General features: G+C 42.7%; 2 protein-coding genes across 6 annotated transcripts in view; one reads left to right on the top strand and one right to left on the bottom strand.

Annotated features, from left to right (window-relative positions):
- Nucleotides 1-1,580, top strand: part of LOC143022877 (uncharacterized) — a 1,673-nt gene extending 93 nt beyond the window's left edge. The window contains exons 1-2 of the mRNA XM_076181274.1: nucleotides 1-243; nucleotides 277-1,580. The exon at nucleotides 1-243 is cut by the window's left edge and continues 93 nt beyond it. Coding sequence (XP_076037389.1) covers nucleotides 1-243; nucleotides 277-1,485 — 1,452 coding nt within the window. The 3' untranslated portion in view covers nucleotides 1,486-1,580. The remainder of the gene's footprint in view (nucleotides 244-276) is intronic.
- Nucleotides 1,581-6,366: 4,786 nt separating this feature from the next.
- On the bottom strand, nucleotides 6,367-20,994 carry LOC143022876 (copper homeostasis protein cutC homolog). 5 transcript variants are annotated; one of them, XM_076181268.1, is made up of 6 exons: nucleotides 20,774-20,994; nucleotides 18,480-18,654; nucleotides 17,662-17,833; nucleotides 12,863-12,972; nucleotides 6,642-6,809; nucleotides 6,367-6,528 (listed from the first exon to the last, which is right to left on the bottom strand). In XM_076181268.1, the coding sequence occupies exons 1-6, from the start codon at nucleotides 20,805-20,807 to the stop codon at nucleotides 6,408-6,410; spliced, it is 780 nt and encodes a 259-aa protein (XP_076037383.1). In that variant the 5' UTR covers nucleotides 20,808-20,994; the 3' UTR covers nucleotides 6,367-6,407. The 5 variants fall into 5 exon arrangements, with proteins under 5 accessions (XP_076037383.1, XP_076037384.1, XP_076037387.1 ...); XM_076181269.1 differs by having other exon boundaries at nucleotides 18,480-18,651; XM_076181272.1 differs by lacking the exon at nucleotides 20,774-20,994 and adding an exon at nucleotides 20,021-20,174.
- Between the last annotated feature and the right edge of the window lie 5,529 nt (nucleotides 20,995-26,523).

Here is a 26,523-nt window from a genome sequence, read left to right as displayed (position 1 = left end):
CATGTATCTCCTCAGTCAGTGTTGCTCTTGGCACAACACTCAGTGGCCGAGATGTTGAAACACCAACAACAGGTCATGGCAGATATGCTTGCGATCCAAATGGATCAACAAAAACAGGTCATGACTGAAGTGAAAGAGGAACTGAGGGCTATAATGGGGGAGAACATGGGATCGTTAGAAACACGTGCTAACCAGTATACTGACGACGTGTACCACCGTGTGAAGGAAGAGGTTAAGGAGGAGGTGGTGGCAGTGAAAGAAGAGGTTAAGGAGGAGATGAAAGCAATAGAAGAGAGGTACCGTGAGCACATGCAGACGTGTCTTGACAGGGTATCGACACTGGAGGCGGTTTTGGTGAGACAGGAGAATGGGGAGATTGCAGCCAATCTCGATACCGTGACATGGTGCAATTTTGCTGAGTGTCGCGTAGCGGTGAGCACAATCACCCCACCACCCTCACCTCCCCGTAGCCTCTCGCCACCACCGGCGTCTCTACAGCCGAGGGGCGAATGTTGCCACGTGAACCCAGGGGACGACCTCACAGGGAGACGTCTGGGGAGTCGTTCAAGTGAACTGCAACCCCGAGGGGCCTGTGGAGGTGGTGAGGTCACGCGGTATGAGAAAGAGAGGAAGGTGATTGAATATGACGGGAAGGTGTCTTGGGACGCGTACCAGGCACAGTACGATGTGGTTGCAGCTCGTCATAGGTGGTCACAGGAAGAGAAGGCCTTTCAGCTGGTGAGTGTGCTGAAAGGGCAGGCGTTGGAAGTACTGGAGCACTTAACCCCCGTTCAACTGCGATGTTACGACAGTGTGGCTGGGGCTCTCCGGCGTCGTTTCGGCAGGAGGCGGCAACCGGAGGTGTTCCGGGCTCAACTGAAGACGAGGAGGCGAGGGAAGGACGAGGCCCTTCCCTTACTAGCGCAGGACGTGGAAGCGCTAGTGAGGGGCGCTTACCCCATGGCCACGGAGGACACCGTGGACATGTTGGCCAAGGACTGCTTCGTGGACGCTCTTCATGATAGGCAGTTACAGATCCACGTGAAGCAGGCTGCGCCCAAGAACGTGAGAGAGGCTTTGGCAAGGGCAGCGGAGTTTGAAGCCTTTCTCATGAGCGTCAGCCCTGCTGCTCCCCCTCCCAGCGACGCGTGGAAGCGTCCGAGCCGTGCTTGGGCCAGGCGTGCGCAGGCAAGTAGCAAACCACCTCAACCTGGTGGGAAGGTGAGCTCCAAGCCTTTCAAAGGATCGTGCTTCAACTGTGGTCAGGTAGGTCACAAAAAGCACGACTGCAAGAGGAGGGCACGGTCGCTAGAGGACGGAATGCGACCGGTGTTCGAGCCCTGCTGCTGGAATTGTGGAATGCGAGGACACAGTTCCCCTGAGTGCCGCCAGCCCAAGGGGGTTACGCCGTCGGCGGGAAACTTGAAGCAGCTGGGGGCCGGGGCACCTTCCCAGCAGAGCACTCGGGCGCCCCAAGCCATCTAAGGTGTCGTCAGGTGGCGGCGTCCGACGCCATCAAGGTGACAGGGAGTATCAATGGACGCCAAGTGGAGATGGTAGTGGATACGGGGGCAGAGAGGACCTTCGTGCGAGAGGGAGTCCTACCAGAACGTGGTGTGAAGGGCGTGGGTCAGCAACTGTGCGGAGTTACAGGAGACTGTGTACCGGTGAAGGGACCGGTGTGGGTGAATCTGGCTGTAGGCAGGGTGACTGAACGCCTGCCTGTACTTGTGGCGGAGATGGAAGATGAATGCCTGTTGGGGTTGGATTTCCTTAATCGCGTGGGGGCGTGTGTTGATCTCCAGGAGGGTAGGATGTCAGTTAGAGGCTATGAAGTGCCTTTGAATCCTAATGGAGAGCTCGCCACGAGGGATGAGGTAAGGGAACCCAGAGGGCAGAGATCTCAGGCCGTCAAGTCACCCAGCAAAGGTAAAGCACGGAAAGGAAGAGTGGCCCGCACCTCTGCTACTACGACCATGCACCACACCGCATCCACCACTATCACCACCGCTAACAACAAGATGGAGCCACAGAAGGAGGAGAAGAAACAGAAGGAACCGGAAGGACAGCTGGCCAGGTGGATTGGAAAACTGGAGCAGTACAACTATGAGATCGAGCACCGACCTGGCCGGGTGCACAACAACGCCGACAGCTTAAGTCGCCGTCCCTGCCCACCCGAGTGTGTGCATTGCTCACGGCGAGAGTCTGAGGTGGCTGTGCGGAAATTAACCGTCGCTCACAGCACCACCGAGGCAGACGAGAAGTGGAAGAGGGACCAACGAGAGGATTCTGACCTGTCTCTGGTGATTGGGTGGTTAGAGGCCAGCAGTGAAAGGCCTCCCAAAGAGACAGTATCACCCGAGAGTCCTGCTACCAAAGGACTTGTTGACCAGTGGGAGGCACTGAGTCTGCGAGGGGGGATCCTACACCGGCGTTGGACGCACGCACGAACAGGAGAGGTAAGCTGGCTGGTAGTAGTGCCATGCTCTCGGCGACAGGAGCTGCTGAAAGAGATGCACGAGGGTAATACCAGCGGCCACCTGGGAGTGAAACGCACTCTCGAAAAGTTGAGGCAGCGAGTGTACTGGTTGGGCATGCGATTGGACGTGCAGGAGTGGTGCAAGACTTGTCGTGTGTGCGCCGCAAAGAGAGGCCCCGCCCACAAGACTCGTGCCTCCCTGCAGTTATACCACACCGGGGCGCCGATGGAACGCCTGGCTGTGGATATAGCCGGCCCTTTTCCGTGCACAGAGAGAGGAAACAAGTACCTGTGTGTGGTAATGGACTACTTCACGAAGTGGCCGGAAGTCTGTGCTCTACCTAACCACGAGGCAGAGACTGTAGCTCAGTTCCTTGTGGAGGAGGTGTTCGTGCGCTATGGAGTCCCAGGGGAACTGCACTCAGACCAAGGACGAGAGTTTGAGTCGCGGGTCTTTAAGGAATGCTGCAGTCTGCTTGGCATCAATAAGACTCGTACTTCTCCCCTGAGGCCCCAGAGTGATGGTATGGTGGAGAGGTTTAACGCGACGATTGTCCAGCAGCTGGCCAAGTACTGTCAGGAGGACCAGCGCAACTGGGATTTGTGGGTTCCGTACGTACTTATGGCCTATCGTTCAGCTGAGCATGAGGCCACGGGATTCACGCCAGCCAAGTTAATGTTTGGCAGGGAAATTCGTCTGCCAGTCGACCTCTCTACCGGTCGACCACCGGGAGCAGAACTTCCACATACGTACAGTGATTACGTGAGGACGATGCAGCGGCGCCTGGAGGAGGCTTCCCGCTGGGCGAGGCAGCATCTGCGAGTGTCAGGTCAGGCTATGTGGAGGCAGTACCAAGGTCGCGCCAGAAATGCAGAGCATCAGCCCGGCGATATGGTCTGGCTGCATAATCCACAGAGAAAGCCTGGCAAGTCACCGAAACTCCAGTCTGACTGGGAAGGACCATATAAAGTGACGGAAGTGATATCCGCAGTGAATTACCGACTAGAAATGCCTGGCAGAAAACGGGCAAGTAAAGTAGTGCATGTCGATCGGTTATGGAAACACCCAGGCGAGGGAGAATTTACCTGGGGTGAACGTGATGTAGGTTCGAGAGACAGTGACAGTGGTAGTTGTTGTGATGATGGTGACCATAGTCCTAGTGTTGAACGTGAATGTGAAAGTGATAGTGACACTGAAAGTGACGAAGGTGTAGCACATGAAGACTCGGAGAAAGAAAGTGAAGATGGAGTAGAGAGAGACCAGAGACCTGGTCGACTTCCCAGAAATAGGAAGCTACCAGCGTGGTTAACGGACTATGTGATTGACATTTGATGTTATTAATGTGTTAGGATATGTCATTTGATGTTATTTGATATTTGGATATGTCATTGTATGTGATTAAGTGTTCTTAGTATATGTAATGTTTTCCAAATGTAGAAGTGATGTTTTAATTTCTTTTTGATACAGAGTGTTTTGTTTTGTTCTTTTGTAAGTTTGTAGGTGAAAGCTGACGGGTCGTCAAGCTTTGTAGAGGGGGATAATGTGGCGAAATTGCATGTATGAATGTTGTAGTGTGCCTGGATGGTTGGTATGCGTGTAAGTGATGCGTGACATCGGAGAGTCGAAGCATAAGCAAGGGGGTATGTAGCGAGGGTATGCATGGGGGGACGCCAGGGGGGGGTCCCGGCGTCGCTCGCCATACCTCGCATAGAGAGAGTAAGCCTAGCATTGGTGTTGAACACACGTGTAAAATCCTCATGTTCGCTAAGCAGAATAAACAAGAGAAGACTGAACTCCTGCCTTTCCCTGATCCGGACAATTGTAGGCGTGAACTTGTCTTTAACTCGTGATTCCATGATCACGGCCCATGTGCAATAGAAAAAGGTGAGTTTAATGTACATGCGAATACGTAACATATATATATATATATATATGCTAATAAGAACACGGGTACGTGTGTTCACTTATGCAAAGTAGACCACTTGGAAAAAAGAAGCTAACGAAGCAGAGCGCTTTCGTATATTACATCTTCAGATGTAATATACGAAAGTGCTCTGCTTCGTTAGTTTCTTTTTCCAAGTGGTCTACTTTGCAATATATATATATATATATATATATATATAATGATGATCGCCGCAGAGAGGATTCGAGCGTACTGCTCTGGCGCCAAGAGGCTCCCAAGTCAGTGCCTTAAACCACTCAGCTATCGATGGTTAAAACTATCCGAACTCGGAACGCTACTGGTTCACGAGATTGGGAAAGATCGCTAGCGGCGACCCGTATTTACTGTTTCATCAGAGAGCCAATCACACTCGTAGCAGGGGGTAAGGACCGGAACAAGTCCCTCTCACACTATCCCGTGACTTGGGAGCCTCTTGGCTCCAGAGCAGTAGGTTCGAATCCTCTGCGCGATGGTCTTAAAAATTATCTGATTGATGTCACTGTTCAGTAGCGAATTTCTCATGTACTGTAGTTACAATGCCAATAGGATTATTTATTCATTTATTTTTGCCACACCCCAAGAAAGAAGGACAAATGCACGTCCGGCGGGAGGTTGCGCCGGATGGAGGACAAAGTGCTCAAAAGGAAGACTGGCCGGTCTAAAGGAGGACGTCTGGCCACCCTACCCTTGTATGGGGTGAAAAGCCCTTGGTATATAGATAGACGAGTGTTATTCATGTATATAATAACATTTTCGAAATAGTTTAGCACATGGTTTTTAAAATTAACACAATTCGGTACTTGTGGCGCAATTTGGCAAACCTGTTCCTCTGTTGCTTGTTTGGTTCCACCAAGGTAAATGTGGTTTCTCGTCCACGTGGTTTACCCAGGAATTCATTTTGCGGTAGTGATGGACATCAGCTGTGTTTGTTATGTATGAATGCTTAAAGTTATTCCGTTCATTATATAATAACTGCAGCCGAGATGGATCTCCACTGATACCCCTGAGGGACGATGCAGCCTCTGTACCTCACCACGGCGGCTTAATCAGACTTGGTAAGGCTGTATGGTGTGAACTGCAAGTGATTTTTTTCTTTGGATGTCGGGATAAAGCCTGAAATCGGCTCGAAAATACTGATTAGGTGCTAGCATACACATATGCGACACTGATCTACCACACCTCTGATGTCCACTGTTGTGGAAAGCAGTGGCGATTCTAGGACTATGAAAGTGGGACGGCCAGCTGAAAAACTGGGGGGGGGGGGGGCATGGCCTTCCCAGCCCCCCTAGAATCGCTACTGCGTGTGACGCCGTGACGCGGTCGGCACCGCAGTAGTATTTACCAAGGTATATATATATAATCTAAAAATAGGATATAAAAAAATGGGGGTGGGGGTGGCAACTTGGGGGCCAGCTGAAAAACTGGGGGGGCCATGGCCCTCCCAGGCTCCCCCCTAGAATCGCCACTGGTGGAAAGGGATTGGAAGGCCATGAAATTACTTTTGCACTTACTGGGTGTATGTATATATCACCACATAGATAAATGAAACCTATCAAACCGAATGTCCCATCTACTAGTCTTATAGTTTTGCTGTTAACACCATGTCTAAGGACATGCCACTTTATGTATGGTAAGAAGTACATATGAAGTTTCTTTGGCATGTTGTAATGGCTGTGGTTGTGAATGAAGTCTGAAATCAGCTTGACTATACTGATCATGTGGTAGCATATATTAATATGCTGCACTGGCTTACCACTCCTCTGATGTCCACCATTGTGGAGAGGAGTTGGAAAGTCATGAAAATATTTTTGTACTGAACAGGGATTTAACCCAGACCTTCCATGTTCCAAGGCAGGAATGTTGCTCACTGCTCCACACAGGCCATACTACATGATTTTATTCAGCCAGGGGAAATCCCTAATGCAGCAGAAAGGTTAATCAAAAGCTTTTGTAACACCTGGTCAACCAACAATAAGTGTTACAATTTATTTGTATCCCACGATACATTTGTTTATGGCTGCAACTTCTTCCTCTGATGTTACCCATAACTCATTGTCATCACCACTTCCCATCTTTGCTCCACTTCCTTGTCCATAGGCAAATTTTCTGGAAAAATAAACAAGTAAATAATTATTTAAAAGAAATAACAATGATAATATAATTGATATGGATGATAATGTTCAAATAATAATGAATGTGTTATCACACAAAAATCTTACCGACAAATTTTGGCTGATGCATGGAATTCTTTTATACCCTTCTGTAACAGCTTCTCAACATTGGTTGATTTAATCCCAGCTCCAGCCATAATTATAATTTCGGATTTTGAGTGTTCAATCAAATGCATTATCATCTCCACTCCCTCAATAGCATTTGCTCTACATCCACTGGGTAATGAATAGAAACATAATATTATTTTACAATGTGTAAACCATGATCACACTACAAAACTATCTATATACCCTATGGACTGTTGGGCCCTACTGTGGAAATAGTCTCACTGCATTGCCTTTGACCTGTGCAGTGTGGTGGGGAACAGATAATTCTTCAACCATGAAGTGCTGAAATAGGAGAGTCATTGGTTTTAATGTATATGTAATGAGTATGTGCTATGACTCAGCCACCCCACTTACAAGGGAGAGAGGGTCTTCAGTTTGTATGTATATGGGTTTCATGTGGAACATCTAACAAAGTATAGAATAGTAAAAGTGGAGTGGTTGGTGAGGTTGTTCAATGTTTGTTTCCTTGTAGGGAGTGGCATGATAGACTGGAAGGAAGTATGCATTGTCACACAATGTAATGTGAAGTTAAGTATGAATGTAGCCGTTTTTGAGGGATTAGCTTGTTGAGTGTGGTTGGTAAGATGTATTTGTTGACTGAGATAATAGAACAGAAGGAATGACTGAATGTATGGAGTAGAATGATGAGAGCAAAAGGCAACATTGATCAAATATCTATATTTACCCACTAAATAACACACATTTTTTCTTTCTTTTCAAAATACTTCTCCAAAAATCATCCATCATATCATATATAAATAGTTAGGCTTTTGTAGGCCTCGGGGTTAAAAGTTACAGGTAGACTAACAACTAAGCACCATGTTTGGCATGTTAGGTCTCTGATGACCATAGAATTTTCTTCTTTCTGTATTCTCTTTTTTAATAATGTGCTACAACTACAAGGCGGTGGGCAGGGTGCAGGGATGACCCATCATCCAGGAGGTGCTCAGATGAGAGGGAGGGTGGGAGGGGTGTGGAGTGTATTTAGGGATGAAATGGGTGGGAGTGTTTTTATGCCTTTCCCTTTTTGGCTACCTCCCTTGGAAGGGGGAAAAAGCCTTGGTATATGTATGTACAACTACAAAGTAATGTCATAATACATTCATAAATTTCAGGGGACAAACAGGTAGAGATTTACATACTACAATGAAAGAACACAAGAATTGAGTAAAATATGCACAACAAAATTCTGTTATCTTCCAACATGTAGACAAGGAAGGCCATCGTATGGATTGGAATAAGGCAAAAATTATTTTTAATTCAAAGTACAGTTTCAAAAGGAAAATAATAGAATCCTCTTTGATAAATAAATTTCCTTATTTTAATATTTCAAATGGACAATGGTCACCAGACTGTATTACTACCTGGGCAGTCAATAAATTATTACCATCTTTGGTGAAGGCGGGTGATTTGCCCCGCAAAGCATTAGACGCCACTTGAGCCCTGCCCATGTTCCTTCTTTTTTCTCTGTACATAAGACATGCCTTTTGCTCCACTACTCTGTATTCCATTGAAGAGGATCATAGTCTGTGATCGAAATATATTTCTTCTTATCCAACACAGTGGGTTCTTGTTGAAATGTGCTACAACATTAACATCTGGGGTATTGGCTGCAGGTCATTGTGGCTAAGTAGTATGCAGCTGATACTTTAGGGTCTATATGGAGCACCCTCACAGATCAGAGCCACACATCATTTTGTCTGTGATATGGGAAATCTCTGTTCATAGAGAAATGATGATACTTTATTATACTGCAACTGTCCCTGGGTTATGCTGTGCCCTCACCCCTTGTTACTGTCCTTACCATTTCTCTGAATATTCATTTCCTTTTTTCACCTAACCCTGTGGTGGGGGAAAAGAAAACTGCCACCAAGTCTTCCCACTTGAGTCATATGTGGTGACAAAAAACAAACATGATGGAGATAGGAGTAGCTACAAAGGGGGCATTCCTAAAAAAAAAGAAAAGAAAAAAAGTAAAGACATATGATCTTTTCATGTGCATGGATGTGGTACAGATGAGAGTAAAAGGGAAGAGATAAGCAGTATGTTTATGAGAAGAAAGATGGATGTGTTGGCATTGCGTGAAACTAAGTTGAGAGGGAGGGGCAAGTGTGAGTTTGGGAGTATAATTGGGGGGTTCTCAGGAGTGAAGAGGGGACAAGAGAGAAGGGGTGGCTATACTAGTACGTGAAGAGATAGGTAAGCGTGTAGTGGAGTGGAAGGAGTTTTCTTCAAGGTTAATGTGGATGAAAATGAAACTGGGAAGGGAGATGTGGGTTTTTGTAAGTGCATATAGGCCTAGTAGTGTGAAGTGTGGCGAGGAAAGGGAGACTTTTTGGGTGGATTTAAACCAGTGCCTTGAGGGATTAGGGAAAAATGTCAATGTAGTGGAATTGGGAAACCTTAATGCTGGGGTAGGAAATGAACCAATAGACAGAGTGGTTGGGAAGTGTGGAGTTCCAGGACAAAATCATAATGGAGAGTTGATGGTGGAGAAGTGTCTAGAGAGTTGATGATTGCAAATACAATGTTTCGGAAGAAAGTCAAGCATAAGTACACATGGTAGAGGGTGGTGGATGGAAGGGTGGTAGATAGAGCATTAATGGACTATATAGAGGTAACCAGGAGTATAGTAGGATGAGTTAAGGATGTACATGTTCTAAGGGGAGAGAGTTGGGGAATATCAGACAATTTTTTGGTGGAGGGTAAATTGAAAGAGGAAAAGGACAGAAGGTAGGGAGGTGCTTAAAGTGAACTGCTTAAATGAGAAAAAAAAGGAGGAGTACAAGAAGCTGAGAAAGGAGTGGGAGGGAGTGAAGGATAGAGTCAAACTAGGGGTTGACAAATGGGGATGGTTCAAGGAGGGAGTCACAAGATGTGCAAAGATGGTGTGTGGAACAAGGAGGTCAGGAGGAAATAGAAGGAAGGGTAGTGAATAGTGGGATGAGGAAGCAAAGAAGGTTGTAGAAGAGAGGAAGTGAGCTTTCACAGATTGGTTACAAAATAGGATGAGGGAATCATATGAGAGGTACAAAGAAAAGAGAAGAGAAGTAAAGCATAAGATAAAGGAGGCAAAGAGGAGAGCAGATGTGAAATGGGGTAAGAGTATGACAGAAAATTTTGAAAGTAATAAAAAGATGTTTTGGAGAGAAATTAAGAGAGGAAGAGGAGGCGAATCAAGTACAGAAGAAAAGGTAAAAGATGCAGATGGAGAGATGATAATGGAAGAGAAGGCAGTAAGAGGAAAATGGGCAGAGTATTTTAGGGAGTTGCTAAATGTGAGGGAGGATGGGAAGGGAGCAGTAGTTGCAGTGGGAGGTAATAAGAAAATTACTGCGATGAGTGAAGAAAATGGAGGATAATTAAGGAAAGATGAAGTGAAGGCAGTTATTAAGATGATGAGAGCAGGTAAGGCACCTGGGTTGGATGGATGTCATACAGAATGTCTGAAAAAAGGAGGTACAGTGATGGTGGACTGGCTGGTGAGGTTATTTGATGTTTGTTTAAGAGAGGGTAGAGTGTCGGAGGACTGGAGGAGTGCTTGTATTGTTCCACTTTACAAGGGAAAAGAGGCAAGTGTGAGTATAGTAGTTTTGTTAAATGTAGTTGGGAAGGCTTATGGGAAGGTCTTGATTGAGAGGATTTGGAGAGGAACAGAGGTGAGGAACAGTGTGGGTTTAAGACAGGTAGGGGTTGTGTAAGATCAGATTTTTGTGGTAAGACAGATATGTGAGAAAGCTATAGGAAAAGGTAAGGATGTTTTTTTTGGGCTTTTATGGATTTGGAAAAGGCTTATGACAGGGTAGACAGGAAGGCATTGTGGGAAGTATTGGAGATATATGGGACAGGAGAAAAGCTGTTAAGAGTAGTCAAGAGTTTTTATGAGAGTAGTAGAGCTTGTATATTAGAAATGGAGATAGTGAGTGGTTTGAGGTAAAGGTGAGACTTCGTCAGGGATGTGTTATGTCGCCCTGGCTATTCAATTTATACATAGATGGGGTGGTGTGAGAGTTAAATGCAAAGGTAGTGGGTCAGGGATTGGAGATGGTTAAAGAAAATGGAGAAAAGTTGGAGATAAACCAGTTGTTGTTTGCATACGACACTGTGCTTGTAGCAGGATCCGAGGTGGGATTGAGGAAGTTAGTGACACAGCTTGGGAAGTGTGTGAAAGAAGGAAGTTGAAGATAAATGTGGATAAAAGTAAGGTGATGAGATGTACAAGGGGTGAAAGTGGCAGCAGACTGGAAGTGAGTATTAAGGGAGAGTGACTGGAGGAAGTGGATAGTTTTAGATACTTGGGTGCAAATGTGGCAGGAAAGGGAAGAGTGGAGGTGGAGGTAAAATGTAAATTGAGAGAAGCAAGTAAATGCCTTGGGGGATTAAAAAGTGTAATGAGAAACAGACATTTGGGAACGGATACTAAGAGGAGATTGTATGAAGTGATTGTGCTGATAGCACTGTACTGGGCAGAAACATGGAACATAAGAGAGGAGTTTGAATGTGTTTGAGATGAGATGCCTGAGAAGTATGATAGGGGTTACTAGGCTGGATAGAGTGAGAAATGAGGAGGTGAGAAGAACAGGGGTGGAAAGGGAGTTGGGAGATAGGGTTGATGAAAGAGTATTGGGATGGTTTGGACACATGGAAAGAATGAGTGAAAAAAGACTAGTAAAAGAGGTGTGGAATGCAGAGGTGGAAGGAGTGAACATAACGGGGCAACCAAGGATGAGATGGATGGATGGGGTAAAAAAGGGGCATTGGGAAAGAAGGGAATGTCTGATAAGGGAGAATGGGAGAGGACAGAAGATAGAGGTGAATAGAGAATGGTTGTGTATGGATGATGCTGTGATGCATGAGGGGGAGTGGGTGGGGGGTGAGGGAGTATGTGTGAGAAATAAATTGATGCAGCCCGAAGGGATTTCTCCCCATTTTCTCCTTTTCTGCATGAGGGGACAGAGAGGGGGGGTCACTGATTTAATGAAGCGGCCTTGCTGTGGATGTGTGGTGTTTTGCAACATTGCTTCTGACCCAGGGCAGTGGGCAGGATGCAGTGATGACCCATCATCCAAGAGGTGCTAAGAGAAGAGGGAGGGAAGAAGGTGGAGGGAAGTGTAATATGTCGGAGATGGAATGGGTGGGAGTGGTTTTTATGCCTTTGTTTCTTGGCTACCTCCCTTGTAAGGGGGAAAAAGCCTTTGGTATATGTATGTATGTAACATTAACTAACACCATTCAAAATTAACCTACCACCCTACAAACCTGAAAACAAGGCTGAATTGTTCCACACATAGGGCAATTACCTTACAGCTGGCAACACTAGTTTGGTGGCTTTGTCTTAAACAGCTCTTCCACATACACAAGTTAAATGGCACATGAACTAATAACAAGTAAACAAAGACTACATATCGCTTGTTTGCGAAAACGTCGTCATAACTCAAAATATCGAATTTTTCAGGAGAGGCATTTTAAAGTTTCAAAACGCTCTCAATATTATAAAAAGTCCTCAAACACCATAGGTGGAAAATTTTTTGAAGCATCAAATACGCCTCTAAAGTTTATAGAAGTTGAAACAATCATAATCTTTACTAAGTCTAAAATATTTGTTGTAACAAGTTGGAACATGTAAGGTTATGTCGTTGGGACATTTAGCACTCCCTAGCGGTCAATTTTTGAGCTACAGATATGACACTGTTACCAAAAAAATCCGTGTTTGAAGATGAATATGTCTGTATAGATAACTCAAAAATTCAGTTTTTTGAGTTATGACGACGTTTTCGCAAACAAGCGATATATGCTTACTGAAGTTTAATATCTAAATTAAAGAGCTGTCTTAATAATTTGTGTCCTCTTTGGTATGGTAGGAAGTACATACAGATCACTAACCAGTGTCTGGTTTGTTAGTGAGCTGAGTGGTTGGAGTTGAGGGATGTATTCTTGTGGGGGTGATATAGTGGGTGGTATATAAATATCTGTAATGTAATTTTTTTATGGTTGGATTGAGATTATTCCTTGTGTGGTGTCTATGAGTGTACTAAAATAGTTTAAATCAAGGGTGACAAATCTACTTATCTCCCTTAGTGTGAAAACCAGTGATATAGTTATTCATATTCAACATACTAAATAGTAAATCTGTCTCCTACTACAATTTACATTCTACTCACCTTGTCAGAATTCTAGAGAAACCAAGGTTAATCACATCTTGTAAGGCAATCAAAGGATCTTCTACAAGGTCAAAGGCACGATGATATGTACAGGGGAGTCCACAAGAAACCTGAAATGAAATACTCAATTCATCTGTATTTGTATTTCCCTTCATGTAAAGGTGAATGGTGGAGCAGAGATAGAGGTGAATTATAATTGTTGCCTTGAGTTTCACTGACTGGAAACCTGCAGCCCCAAAATAGATGTTAACAGCTTTTAGGCCATCCCATAGATCTCTTCTAGGAAAATAAATCTGGACTACTGTCTGCATTGCATTAGTGTTAAACTGTTTTTACTTCACTAAAAGAAATACCTAGTCTGAGGGGAACAGTCACCATTTTCAGCTCTCCATATGAGAAAAAGTGAGATAATGAAGAAGAAGAAAGAGAAAGAGTGGGAGAGAGAGAAGCAATGTGGTTGTGATGAGGTTGATAGATTTTGAAAATGGGCCATAGGAAGACAATTCTCTCTGTTATTCATCTGGCAGGACAACCACAAGCAGGTACTTACACCAATTACAAGAGAGCTAACTGGGAAGCCTTTACTGAAGAGACAGAACAACATTTTGAAACACTTAACAGTACACCAATCACAAACATAAACAATGCTGTGCACGCTTTTAATACAATCATTCAAAACGCAGACAAGAGATACATCCCTAGAGGCAACAGAAAATCACACAACCCCAACTTCACACCAGAAATCCAAGGCCTCATCAGACAACGTGACACACTTAAACACGATACCCCCACACCTATCCCTCAAAACATAGCAGACCAAATACAAACACTAAACACTGTGATTGCCAATAAAATACATGAACAAAAAACACAAAATTGGCAAAACTTTATCAATACACTTGATCACAAAACAAACACCAGCAAATTGTACAAAACACTCAACAGCATCACACTATCCAACACTAACACTACACGCTCTCACGCAGCAATAATCACAACAACAGATAATCTACCCTCAAACAGACAACAAGCAAACGCTCTCATACGTCATTTTGCACAGACGAGCCATCTTACATCTCACCCTGACGACCGACGCACCATTCGACGTAAGAAAGACTTCCCCACAGACTCAGACTATACACCCTTCATAGACAGTCAGACAAAACTCATAATGCATAATCTCAAGCACTCATCTGCCTGTGACCCTGATAACATAAGCAACATCCACCTAAAACACATTGGACCACAAGGTATACACGCACTCACAAACATTGCAAACTACAGCTATTCACACAACACTATACCCGACATCTGGAAGCATGGTAAAATAATCACCATTCCAAAACCGAACAAAGACCCAACAATCCCAACATCGCACCGCCCAATCACACTTCTCTGCACCCCCTCTAAAGTCATTGAACGCCTAATACTTAAACTTGTCACACCATATATTCCCCTTGCTGACTCACAACACGGTTTTAGGCCACTACACTCCACAAACACTCTTCTGACAAACCTCACACAAAGAATTTTAGATGGCATCAATTCAGATAGGCCCCACCACAGAACACTTCTTATAACATTGGACATTAGTAAAGCTTTTGATGCTATCCCCCGCCACAACCTAACAAATAAAATATATAACACAGACATGCACAATAACACCAAAAGATGGCTGGCCAATTATCTGGCAGGCAGGCAGGAATGCTCATGTGTCATATAATGGCCAATCATCGCACATCAGAAACATTAAGAACGGAGTACCACAGGGCTCAGTTCTATCCCACACATTATTTAATCAATACATGCATGACTTACACACGCCAGACACCTCAGAAATACAAATCTCTTCCTACGCAGACGACATAACAATCACATGCACACATCGTAACACAGACAAAGCTGCAGAAATAATCCAGCCTTACCTTGACACACTCAACACATGGTTCATCACAAACAGACTCAAAATAGCTCCAACCAAATCTACAGCAACACTTCTCACCAACTGGACAAAAGAACACAAATACATACCTCATCTCTACATCAACAACACTCTAATACCACACACAAACACACCCAAAATTCTTGGTGTAACATACGATACATCCATGTCTTTCAAACAACACCTCACAAACATAAAAAACAAATGCACACCTAGACTTAACGCACTTAAGTCAATCACTGGAACAACATTTGGACAAAACAAACTAATATAACAATATACAAACAATGCATACGCTCAGTGATGAATTATGCGAGTCCTGCATGGGCTCCTAATATCAGTGAGACACACCACAACACCCTTCAAATCATACAAAACAAAGCCCTAAAAACAATTACAGGCTGCACAAATACATCACCTACAGACCATTTACACCATGAAACAAAAGTCCTCAAAGTCAAGGACCACCTCGACATGAGAGGCACACAAACACTTGCTGCAGCCACCACAAACACATCACACCCGCTACACTACATAGCAGAACACCCACACACACCAAGAAACATTAAAACTACACCCAAAGACCTTTATTACGCACAGATACTCTCTTCTCTTCCTCCACAACCACCAAACACCAGCCTCCGGAAACATATTCATAATCATATCACTCACCGCTCCATTAACACACTGAAAGACAACACACTGCTGCATGCCAGACCCCCTGATATCCACCCTTCTGAATCCTCTCTCCCACGAAAGGACAGAGTCCACTTGGCCAGACTGCGATGCGGTCACCACCCAGCACTTCTAAGCTACCAGAAGAGGCTGGACGACCGTGTTGTGAACAGCTGCCCAGGATGTAACACTTCACCCCATACCATACAACACATAATGGAAGACTGCATTATACACAATCATGCACGCAAACAACACAACATACACTCTATAAAGGATTTGTGGGAAAACCCAGTTTCGGCTGTGGCCTTCCTTGGGGAGACGGAACTGCTCGGACAGACAGTCTAGGGAACGACAACAACAACAACAACAACAACTTGTCATTGGTCCATCCTGTCTGACATTGAATAGTTAAGTATGGTGATTTAATTTTTACTTTTCCCATCCTACATATAATGCTCCTCATGTACCATATAGTTCAGAGAAAACATTAACCATTTATCTTTTGGAATGTATTACAAAGGAGATCATACATTCACTTTTCAGTAAATGATATAAAAAAAATGGATTATAACAGAGACAGTCTCAGCACATGCATTCCCAACCACAACCCTACAATTCATAAGAACCACATTTCCATAGCTTTAGTTCCTATCAGTTTAGAAAACATAAACACTTTACAAAATATACAAAATAATGCAATGAAAATAACAGAATGCACCAAAACCAGCCCAATAGAACATTTGCAATCAGAAACCATATGCAAATGATAGAAACGCAGTTCTATGCTACAGCTCTCAATCCTACTCACCCGTTTCATCACCCCAGCACTAAACTACTCAATCATATACACAGTACATCCACATAAAAAATATATTCACGCTCAGATCACAAAGCGAGCTCTTCAAGACAGAGTACCAAATTCACTGCTCCATCAAGCCCTCTCCAGCTCCATGTCAGCCCCATAGAAAAATCCCTCCCAGGGGAAGAAAGAACCACACTAGCAACTTGCATTCATGGCACCATCCAAAACTAAGACATTTCCATCACAGAATAGTCCTGTCACAAAATCAAACTGCCCTAGACACACCAATCACACAGAAGACACTAAATGCATCATTGTACATTGCCCCATATTCCTTGACAAACACACACTATTCCTTCCTTAAATGACCTATGGGCCTGTCCTGTGGCCACTGTTTGTTACCTGGGAGCTGTGAGTCTCCTGCAAGTGAGACTTGGAGCAATGAATTGATTGGTCAACAACTCCACAGGATGACAACATCTGCAGAAAGGGTGCTTCTTTTAGTGGAATTTACAATTTCTGCAAGTGTAGTGGACCTAGTACCTGTTCATACCATTGCTATGGTTCCAATTTTTCCATCTAATACTCCAGAAGAGAACCCCATATATACCACCAGAATATCATTAGTACAGTAACTTTACCTCTCTTCTTGATGGATTAATGATGGGTACCTACCAGTGGCGGTCCTGCTAGATCAGTGGATCACTTGGGAGGTATGGCAAGAATTTAGGGGGGGGGGGTCATGGCCTATCGTTATAAATTATATATTGCTATATAATGTGAGAAATCTAAATATAAAAAAATACTCTTCATTTCTTTATTATATTATATATATATATACTGTACACACACACACATATATAAGGGTGGGATTTGGGAGAAAAGTGAAGAGGAGCCACATAAATGTTGAAAATTCATGAAGGGGGGAATGGAGTGAAAAAGGTTGAAAACCATTGTGCTAGATGGATACCAGAGAAAATCATCTCAATACAAACAATTTCTAAAGCCCAACAAAAACCTAACCTCCATCTGGAGGTGCTCATTCTCTAGAATGAGCTCAAGATATCTATCAAATTCAGCTATTTTCCCCTAACTTTTTCACTTAAGGATAGCTGACAATTGGTGACTGCTCCCCTCTTCAGCCTGATCTTATCAGTGACACAAACAGCTCCACATTAACACAAATAAGACAAGTTAAAATTTTCTTTCATAAGAGAACTATGGCATGACCCAAGAGACATTGCTGGCTAATATGGAACATTGAAACTCAAGGCAAGTTATCATTATTTTCTCCTTCATAATTTTCCCTCGGCACTTGGTAAAAATATATATGCAGTGAATAAAAAAAATGCTTAAACCTATTAATGCATCATGTACCTTGATAAATCTGCTGGCCAATTCTTTATCAATTCTTGATTCAGCAGTTAAGGCTCCAAATACCAGACCATCTGCTCCTGCATCCCTTAGTACTGTGGCATCTCGAAGTATGACCTCTTTTTCAGCTTCTGAATATACCATAGGACCTCCTCTTGGTCGCACCATGCAGTACCTTCAATACCAATTGTATCATATTTATGATATTCTAAGTATTTCTAAGGAAGTGCACACCTGTGATATATAACAAAAATAAACATGAATTTAGTCAATCAAAATACGTAAACGTAATATATGATTTTCTTAGCGGAAATCAGTATCAAAAGACCTTGCGTAAAGGGATACAACACCGAACGGAGCTGCGACGCGAGCTTCAAGACGCCATATTTGCGCCGTCTGTCCAGTCCCATACCATAATATCATTTCCTGCCTACGACGGCCCTGATAGCCTTTAGGGATGCTAAATGTATACTCAAAAGGAGGTTAGGTTAGACTAAAACAATTTATTAGATTTCCGTTACTTCGCCTTCTACAAAACAAAAACAAACATGGCGTCTCGAAGCTCGCCGACGTCAGTTGTCGCTATTGTATCGCTTTTAGCATTTTTTAGTTACTGATTTCCAATAAAAACATATTGCGTTGATGTATTATAATTTACAAAATTAATATTCAATTCTCTTTTGCTATATCGTTCAGAATTGATGTGTCATCAATACCCAAAACATCTAACAATTATTATTACTTTTAATTCTAAGAAATGATTGTAGCATGATAAACTAAATTAACTACAAACAGTAAAAAGCTAGCTTTCTATTACATACACTGGAATGTTTATTCGTTTCTTTACAACTTCCAACAGTCCAACAGAGGGTGTCAGTCCACCCTGAACCAGCGAAGAGCACAACTCGATACGGTCAGCTCCTCCTGTTGCTGCTGCCTCAGCAGATTCCACGCTGTCTACACACACCTCCAACATCTGTGTAGTTCTGGATCCTTCTGAATTATTCACAAGTAATCTAAATTCCATGTGTAGATATGAAAATAAATGTTATCTGACATTCATTTCTTTCTTGAGCATAAATTAGTCAAACTAAATCATTACTATGAGTTCTGCCCTGCTGTCTTAATATGGTGACCTTGCCTACATTATCGTTGTCAGAGCCCTTGACCCATTTGAATATCTCTTCCAGATCACCCCGCACTCTTCGTCTTCCCAGTCTTCGTAAAGTAAAATTCTAAGCCCTCTTGTATTATGTGGTCGAGGAGCAACGCATCAGTTACCTTATCCGCGTTATTTCCTCCTTCTTCGATGACGAAGACTCTTCTAGCTAGCTTCTCTTTCACTCGTATCGCCTATCAATCCTACTTCAGCTTATCATTCTCTATATTTTTCTTCCACTCCACTTCTCTCACTTGCTCTCTTTCCCAACACCCACTCGCCCTCCCAAGGTCTAAGTAAACAGGTCTAACCGCTGGAGCAGTTCTGCGCAGCTTCTGACGTCATTTGGATGCGTCCATTTTCTCTTTGTGATACACTGAAGAAAACTGTGAAACGCCAAGGAAGACAGGAACTATAATATTTTATATATATATATATATATTCATATCTATAGACAGGAACTATAATATTTTATGTATATTTATATATATATTTTATATAATATTTGTCAGAATATAACTAATTGAGTGGAGCGGTGCGAGCGAAGGCGACGTCATTTTCGAACGACGGACCAGCTTCAACTGACAGCTATAGGACCCGCTAACCCCACTTTGAACAGCCAGGTGACGTTCATGGGCCCGCTGCGCCAACTCCCTCGAAATTCGGTTTGAAGTGGTTAGACCTTATATTCTTAGATCTTGCGCCCTCCTACACGGTGACCTATGCGCCCGTGCCGCACCACATTCATACCACATATAATTTTGATCATTCCCCTCTTGCCCGTAACTGCTCATCACATTTTGAAGGCATGTATTTGTTTATCTCGGTTGGCCCGACCAGAATATGATATATACAAAGAGGAAAAACGTCCAAGGTTCAAGGCAAATATCAAATATCTGATATAAAGGTTTCCCGTCACCCGTGTGCTATTGGTGCTGTTTTGCAGCATGTTTTGTTCTCCTACGGATCAAAATAGTTTATATTACTTAAGTTTGAATGAAAATATAATAAATAAATAAATGCACATATAATTAAACAAATAAATAAAACTGATTAAATCAAATCAATGAATTGTAGAAGTAAATCAATTTAATTCGAATATGCGAGGAATTGCAGGTAATTTATTTGGCCGATTTAACACGGGAAAGGTGTGAGTGTGTGTGTGTGGGGAGGAAAATTATATTGCCTAATTTCGCGTCTCACCTTCGGTTCACCTCACCTAACTTGACCTATTTCACTTGTGGAGTAAGATTGGGCATTTGCTTTCCTTCGCTCTCCCCATATCTCTCCTTGTGGGATCGGAAATGGAGCACACAACGACGACAAAAATGTGCGTTCCGGCGACTGACGTAAAATTTTCATTATAAAGAATAAGTGATATTGTGTCCAACTAATTATAGTCAAGGTTTTTATAAACAATAATCTGAGGTTAAATAAAACCGATCAGTCCAACAGTAAACTAAGATGGAAGTAGCATTTTGATTTAATTAAAAAGTAATGAACGCTATAATCCGTTTCAGATTATTTGTTACTTTAAATAATTGCCTAAAAAAATCTCTTACACAATAACTCAGACTAAAATAAAAGTGGTTACAGTTTGAAACAATAAAATACAAATTTTCCTCGGTCACCCCCCCCCCCCCCACACACACACACTTACACCTCACGGATCAATGTTTTTTCCTCAAAACTTTCCCATCCAATTACAATATCCTCGGTTTACATACAAGTTTATTTGTTTTTCTTTTTGTACTTCTGACGAAGCGTTACTCAGTGAATGAAAGTGAAATGCATTTTTAATGTTTGTATTACGTTTCTTCTTTTGCAATTCGAAACTAACAAATTTCATAACGTCCCCAAAAATAACCCACGTCAAAGCACCCCCGTGTCAGCATTATACCCTTGTTTTAATTAATAAAGTCTTACCATAACATAGAAACTGTTGTTTACACTTACCTTTGTTTGGAATAAGTGGTACTACAGATGACATCACCGTCTCTGCCACTCTCCGGCAGCTTTCAAATTACTTGCCAGAAACGTAAATAATGAGTCGTATATTTTCAACATCAGAACCTGGCTAAAAAGATGGAAATCCTGACAAATAATTTTGAACTTATCACATCTATTGTAACCAACGAAATACAGCCAGTCACTTTTGAGTCAAAACATAAAGTTTCAGTGAAAATAACATATCGCACTAGTCACCGTATGATTAAAATAGATCGCGCTATAGTTACCATTACCGTTTTATAATCCATATAATGTTATAATCCATATAACATTATCATAAATGTATTCATATAGAATATTCAATATTTATTTTGTAAACTAAAATATTAAAAAATTATTTTTACCATGTAAATCATTGTATCTGTTAGTACATCCCATATTTTGTACTTGCTTTTCTTATATTTTTAAATATATAGATTTAGAAAACAATTAAAATTTAGTCCACCATTAATATATGGACATTTTCGTATTTGTCAGGACTGATTATTGTATGTAAGTTCCATTTCATCCTAGGTTTGACCACATGTGAAATTGAATCACGACATGAAGCACAGCTTCTAAAGCCTGTTTGTTCTTTCGGTTGGTTTCCATCTAAAACTTGACTTAGTCTGTAAGGATTTTGGAGAATACTTTATATACATTTGATAGCAAGTTAATCAATCGGTAGTTACTAAGGTGTTCTGGTCTCCTTTTTTTAATGAAGCAAAATCACCATTGCATTACACCAGAATTCAGTAACGCTTGCTTGACGTATGCACTGGGTGTACAACTGAGCTAACTTATATGAACTGCTCCCCCCACGTCTTTCGACTCTAGATCACTTGCAGGCGATGAGCCAACTAATCGAGAAAACGACAGAATATAATATACCTCTATGTTTAACTTTTGTAGATTACGAAAAGACCTTTGACTCGGTAGAACAAATAGCAATACTGAACTCGTTACGCAAGCAGGGTACAAACCAACAGAGAGAAAGGTTTGAAGATTAATGGCGAATATTTGAATGACCTAAGATTTGCGATGACATTATTCTTATTTCAGAAAGAGCAGAAGACTTGTAAGCTATGTTGACTGATCTGACCAAGGAAAGTCTCAAAGTAGGTTTAAAAATAAGAGTGAAATAAAAGTAATGTTCAACACGAAAGTTCAAAGTAGATTATAATTGATGGTAAAAGTCTTGAAGAAGTTGAAGAGTATACCAGATGGTGAAAGTGACCAAAGATCATGATAATAAAAAAAAAAAAAAATACGTATTACAATTGGAAAGTGGTAAGTATAATAAAATCGTGAGAGGCTCTCTACGCCCATGTCTGAAATGTAAAGTTTACAATCAATAGATTCTGCCAGCAATAATCTACGGGAATGGGAATTGGAAACTGACGAATGCGATGGAAACAAATCTAGGGACTGCACAGAAGAGAATGGAGAGATCAATGATGGAATTAACGCTGAGAGACCGAAAGTGAGCAAGTTTGGTGAGAGAGCAGACTAGAGTGAAAAATATTATGGAGGCGGTGAAAGTGGAATTGGGCAGGTAAATTAGTGTGAACGACTGACGAGCGATGGAGCAAGTGTGTAACTGAGTGGACGCCGCGAGATGGGAATCGTGGAAGAGGGAGACCAGACAGGTGGAGAGACGAGATAGAGAAGTTTGCAGGAGTGACATGGTAGAGGTTGGCGCGGTCGTTTGAATCATGGAATGCTATGAAGGAGGCCTTTGTTCAAACAGTGGACTCAAGATAGCAGATTTGATTGATTAATGAAGCACAGCATTAACATTTTCCTCAAGTTGTGATTACAATGAGTTTCAGCTCATACCTGTAGTTTTGAGGTTGCGTATGTTTCGATAGATATTATGGATGGGGAGATTTACTTTGGCTGTTTAGAGTGGAAATGGTTTGAGGCCATTTTTGGGGTGAAGAATATACTTGGTGTGGTGTGAATAATTTACAAGGAAAGGAGAGGGAGGGTAGCCAAAATGAAGCGGCCTTGTTGTGGACGTTCTGTGTCTTGCTACATTGTTTATGACTTAGGCAGTGGGCAGGAGACAGATATGACCCTTCATCTATAATGAGCTATGATGAGAGGGTAACAAGGGTGGTGGATGGGAGTGGGTGTATGGCTTTCACTTGGCTACCTTCCTTATAAGGGGGGGAAGGCCCTTGGTATATAGATAGTTCATGCACTCCCTCTCCCATCCATTTCACTCCCTCATTCCACCCCCATCCACTACCCTTGTTTCCTCCTCATCTTAGCTCCTCATACAGCTAAAACGGTACTACTTAGTTTTTAAGGAGAGAGGTTAGAAGTGGATCATTTTATGCATCATGATTTCATTATGTTTAACGTTTGCACAAAATAGGGACCCACAACCCTATTGCAGTTTTGTTTTAAAATCTTGTCATACTACGTCTTTGAATCTGAAAATGGCAGACCTTGTACAGTCACACATTTTTCTTATGTTAGTATTGATTTGTCAAGTTGGAAGCTGTAACCAGATACCATAAGACTGCAAGTCTGTAAGAGATGAGGCTACAGATTTATCTTCAATTTCTGTTACTTTTCCCCCTCCTTTTTCTGATTTTACCAAGTAGTACTGTCTTAGCTCTATGAGGAGCTGAGAGGGAAACAAAGGTAGTGGATGGGGGTGGAAAGAGGGAATTAAATTGATGGGAGCGGGTATATTCCTTTTGACTTGACTACCTCCCGTATAAGGGGGAAAAGCCTTTGGTATACAGAGTCCTGTTTAGCTTGTGTTTGGGTTGGGAATGGCGAAAGTGGTTTCAGGTGAAGGTGAGGCTGTTGTGTACGTGCGTGTTAAAGGCATCGTACGATTGTCATGCATTGTACTTGTGAGTAGATTGGGAAATACATGTTTCCCCCTTTTGTATATAGATACTATGAAATTTATATTATATCAATTGCAGTTTCGCTGAATGGCCTACCGGCTCCTGCGCTTGGCCTTCAAGCTAGAAATTTCATAAATATCTCTCTCTCTCAATTGCAGTTCCATGTGGCCAACCCTAAGTGGCGTCAGTTTCGATTACACCTTCAATGTGTATGCATGTTTTTGTTGTGCTTTAAATAGTAAAATTTATACATTTTTTCCATTGTAATATACTTTTATTAGCCACCCGCGTACATATGGTGGCAGCGTGTAAAACAATATTGTGAACGTTTCTTTTGTGCATTCTTATTTCGAAACACTACTTTGAACTTTGAGGTAGTTGTTGTTGTTGTTGTCGTTCCCTAGACTGTCTGTCCGAGCAGTTCCGTCTCCCCAAGGAAGGCCACAGCCGAAACTGGGTTTTCCCACAAATCCTTTATAGAGTGTATGTTGTGTTGTTTGCGTGCATGATTGTGTATAATGCAGTCTTCCATTATGTGTTGTATGGTATGGGGTGAAGTGTTACATCCTGGGCAGCTGTTCACAACACGGTCGTCCAGCCTCTTCTGGTAGCTTAGAAGTGCTGGGTGGTGACCGCATCGCAGTCTGGCCAAGTGGACTCTGTCCTTTCGTGGGAGAGAGGATTCAGAAGGGTGGATATCAGGGGGTCTGGCATGCAGCAGTGTATTGTCTTTCAGTGTGTTAATGGAGCGGTGAGTGATATGATTATGAATATGTTTCCGGAGGCTGGTATTTGGTGGTTGTGGAGGAAGAGAAGAGAGTATCTGTGCGTAATAAAGGTCTTTGGGTGTAGTTTTAATGTTTCTTGGTGTATGTGGGTGTTCTGCTATGTAGTGTAGCGGGTGTGATGTGTTTGTGGTGGCTGCAGCAAGTGTTTGTGTGCCTCTCATGGTCCTGGAGCTGCAACGTCTACGTCGTGGGACCACCCCCCAACCCCAAGAGTTGGGGGCCAATCAGCAGCAACCACCCCTGGCCATCAGCTCTACGCAGATGGCACCGATCCCCAAGGAGGAGCTACGCCTACCTGGAGGAGTACCACAATCCTTTGAGGTAGTTGACATTGATGCTTAGAATTCGCCTCCTATCATTGCAGCTTCTGTGCTACAGTCTCCACAAGCAAGTGTCAGTTCACTTGGCCTCCAAATTTGCAACATTTATAGATGAGATTAATTTTCCAGATGAAACGCCTTGTCTCATTGATATATCTCCTAGTCACTATGTAGCGACTTTCTGTAATTTTGTTATTCCTGCAACAGATAGGCCAGTTTCCATTCGTGACTCCCCTCCTGTACATGATCAGTTCGTACAGTTGCCTTTAAAAGGACCTCCTCCTTTTTACTCTTATTTTCTTGTGCTGCTGTTGTTATAGGGGAGCATTATATTGAACCTTCAAGTACAGTTTGAGTTCTGGTACATATTTCAGGTGCTCCAATTGGGCCTGATGTTTTATCTCAGCCTGACTCTGTTCGTGTTTGTTTCCTTGCTTTGGAAGAGACGCTCTCCATTTGCGAGGATCATGTTACCACAGCTATGGTAACCAATGTCATGGATGCTTCTATCACTCTCTCTTCTGGCAGTCACTTAGGCTCCTTTTGAAGTAGTTGATGTTGATGTTTCCAGGATTTGCCTCCTATCATTGCAGCTTCTGTGCTACAGTCTCCACAAGCAAGTGACACAGCTCACTTGGCCTTCAAATTTGCAAAATTTCTCAATTCCCATTGGACATTATGAATGGCTTCGTTGCCCCATTGTGTTGCAGAATGCTCCCTTGACTTGCTAGTGCTTGATTAAATCCATTTTTCGTGGCCTAGTAGGCAACGGACTTTTTGTTTACCCAGATGATTTAATCTTAGTTTCCAAGGATGTGGAGAGCCACTTCACTAAGTTATCCATGGTCTTTCAACAGTTTGCTGATGCTGGATTGAAATTCAGTTTGCCCAAGTGTTCTTTTCTTAAGTCTAGCATCCAATGCCTAGGTCATGTTGTAGACAAACATGGTATTCACACTACTGATGATAAGGTCAAGGCGGTTAGGGACTTCCCTACACCTAAGTCAGTTGAGCATGAATGTTCCTTCCTTAGGCTGGCAGGGTACTATCATGCATTTAATAGGAATTTTGTTTCAATTGCTTCCCCTCTAACACGTCTCCTCAAGAGGGACACTTCCTTCCAGTGGCGTGATGTTCATCAGGAAAGTTTTGATCCTTGAGGCTTGCACTTACTGAAGCACCTGTGTTGCCATTCCTGGACTATAGCTTTCCCTTTAATATTTGTACAGATACTTCTGGTACAAGTGTTGGAGCTGTACTTATGCAGCAAGTAGACGGATGTAGACCCCATGTTCTTGCATATGCTAGTTGCATTCTTAACAAACCTGAGTCTCGTTACTCTGTTACTCATTTGGAGGCCCAGGTAGTGGTGTGGGCTTTAAAGCATTTTCGTGATATAATTTTTGGATATCCTGTTACAGTCTACATGGACCACACTGCTGTCACTTAGCTTTTCAAATGCAAAAATCTTTCCGGCCACCTAGCCAGATGGTTTCTCATGAATGAGGAATTTAACCCAACCCTTAAGCATATTCTAGGGCATGCAAATAATGTTGCTGATGCACTTTCACATAATATCCCTGTTGCTGCTGTTATAGTAATTGACAACTTCTCTCTGGAGGATCTGACCAAAGCTCAGCACGAGGACCCTGTTTGGTTTGTTGTTATTTATGCTTTGGAGTCTGGTGGTGATACCATCTTACCAGATCTACCTGTTCCCCTATCCCAAATTTCCTTGA

Source organism: Oratosquilla oratoria, unplaced genomic scaffold (genome assembly GCF_046742065.1).
Source record: "Oratosquilla oratoria isolate Oo_2021 unplaced genomic scaffold, ASM4674206v1 SCAFFOLD213, whole genome shotgun sequence".
Classification (NCBI taxonomy): Eukaryota; Metazoa; Arthropoda; class Malacostraca; order Stomatopoda; family Squillidae; genus Oratosquilla; species Oratosquilla oratoria.
The sequence above is the reverse complement of the archived record's forward strand: the minus strand, read 5'-3'. Positions and strand labels throughout refer to the sequence as shown.

Bases quoted from the DNA above. Each gene is read 5' to 3' on its own strand.
- LOC143022876 (XM_076181268.1), bottom strand. From the start codon at position 20,807: ATGTCATCTGTAGTACCACTTATTCCAAACAAAG. The intron at 18,655-20,773 runs GTAAGTGTAAAC...TGAATAATTCAG, and splicing joins ACCACTTATTCCAAACAAAG to AAGGATCCAGAACTACACAG. The intron at 17,834-18,479 runs GTATGTAATAGA...TTGGTATTGAAG, and splicing joins AAACGAATAAACATTCCAGT to GTACTGCATGGTGCGACCAA.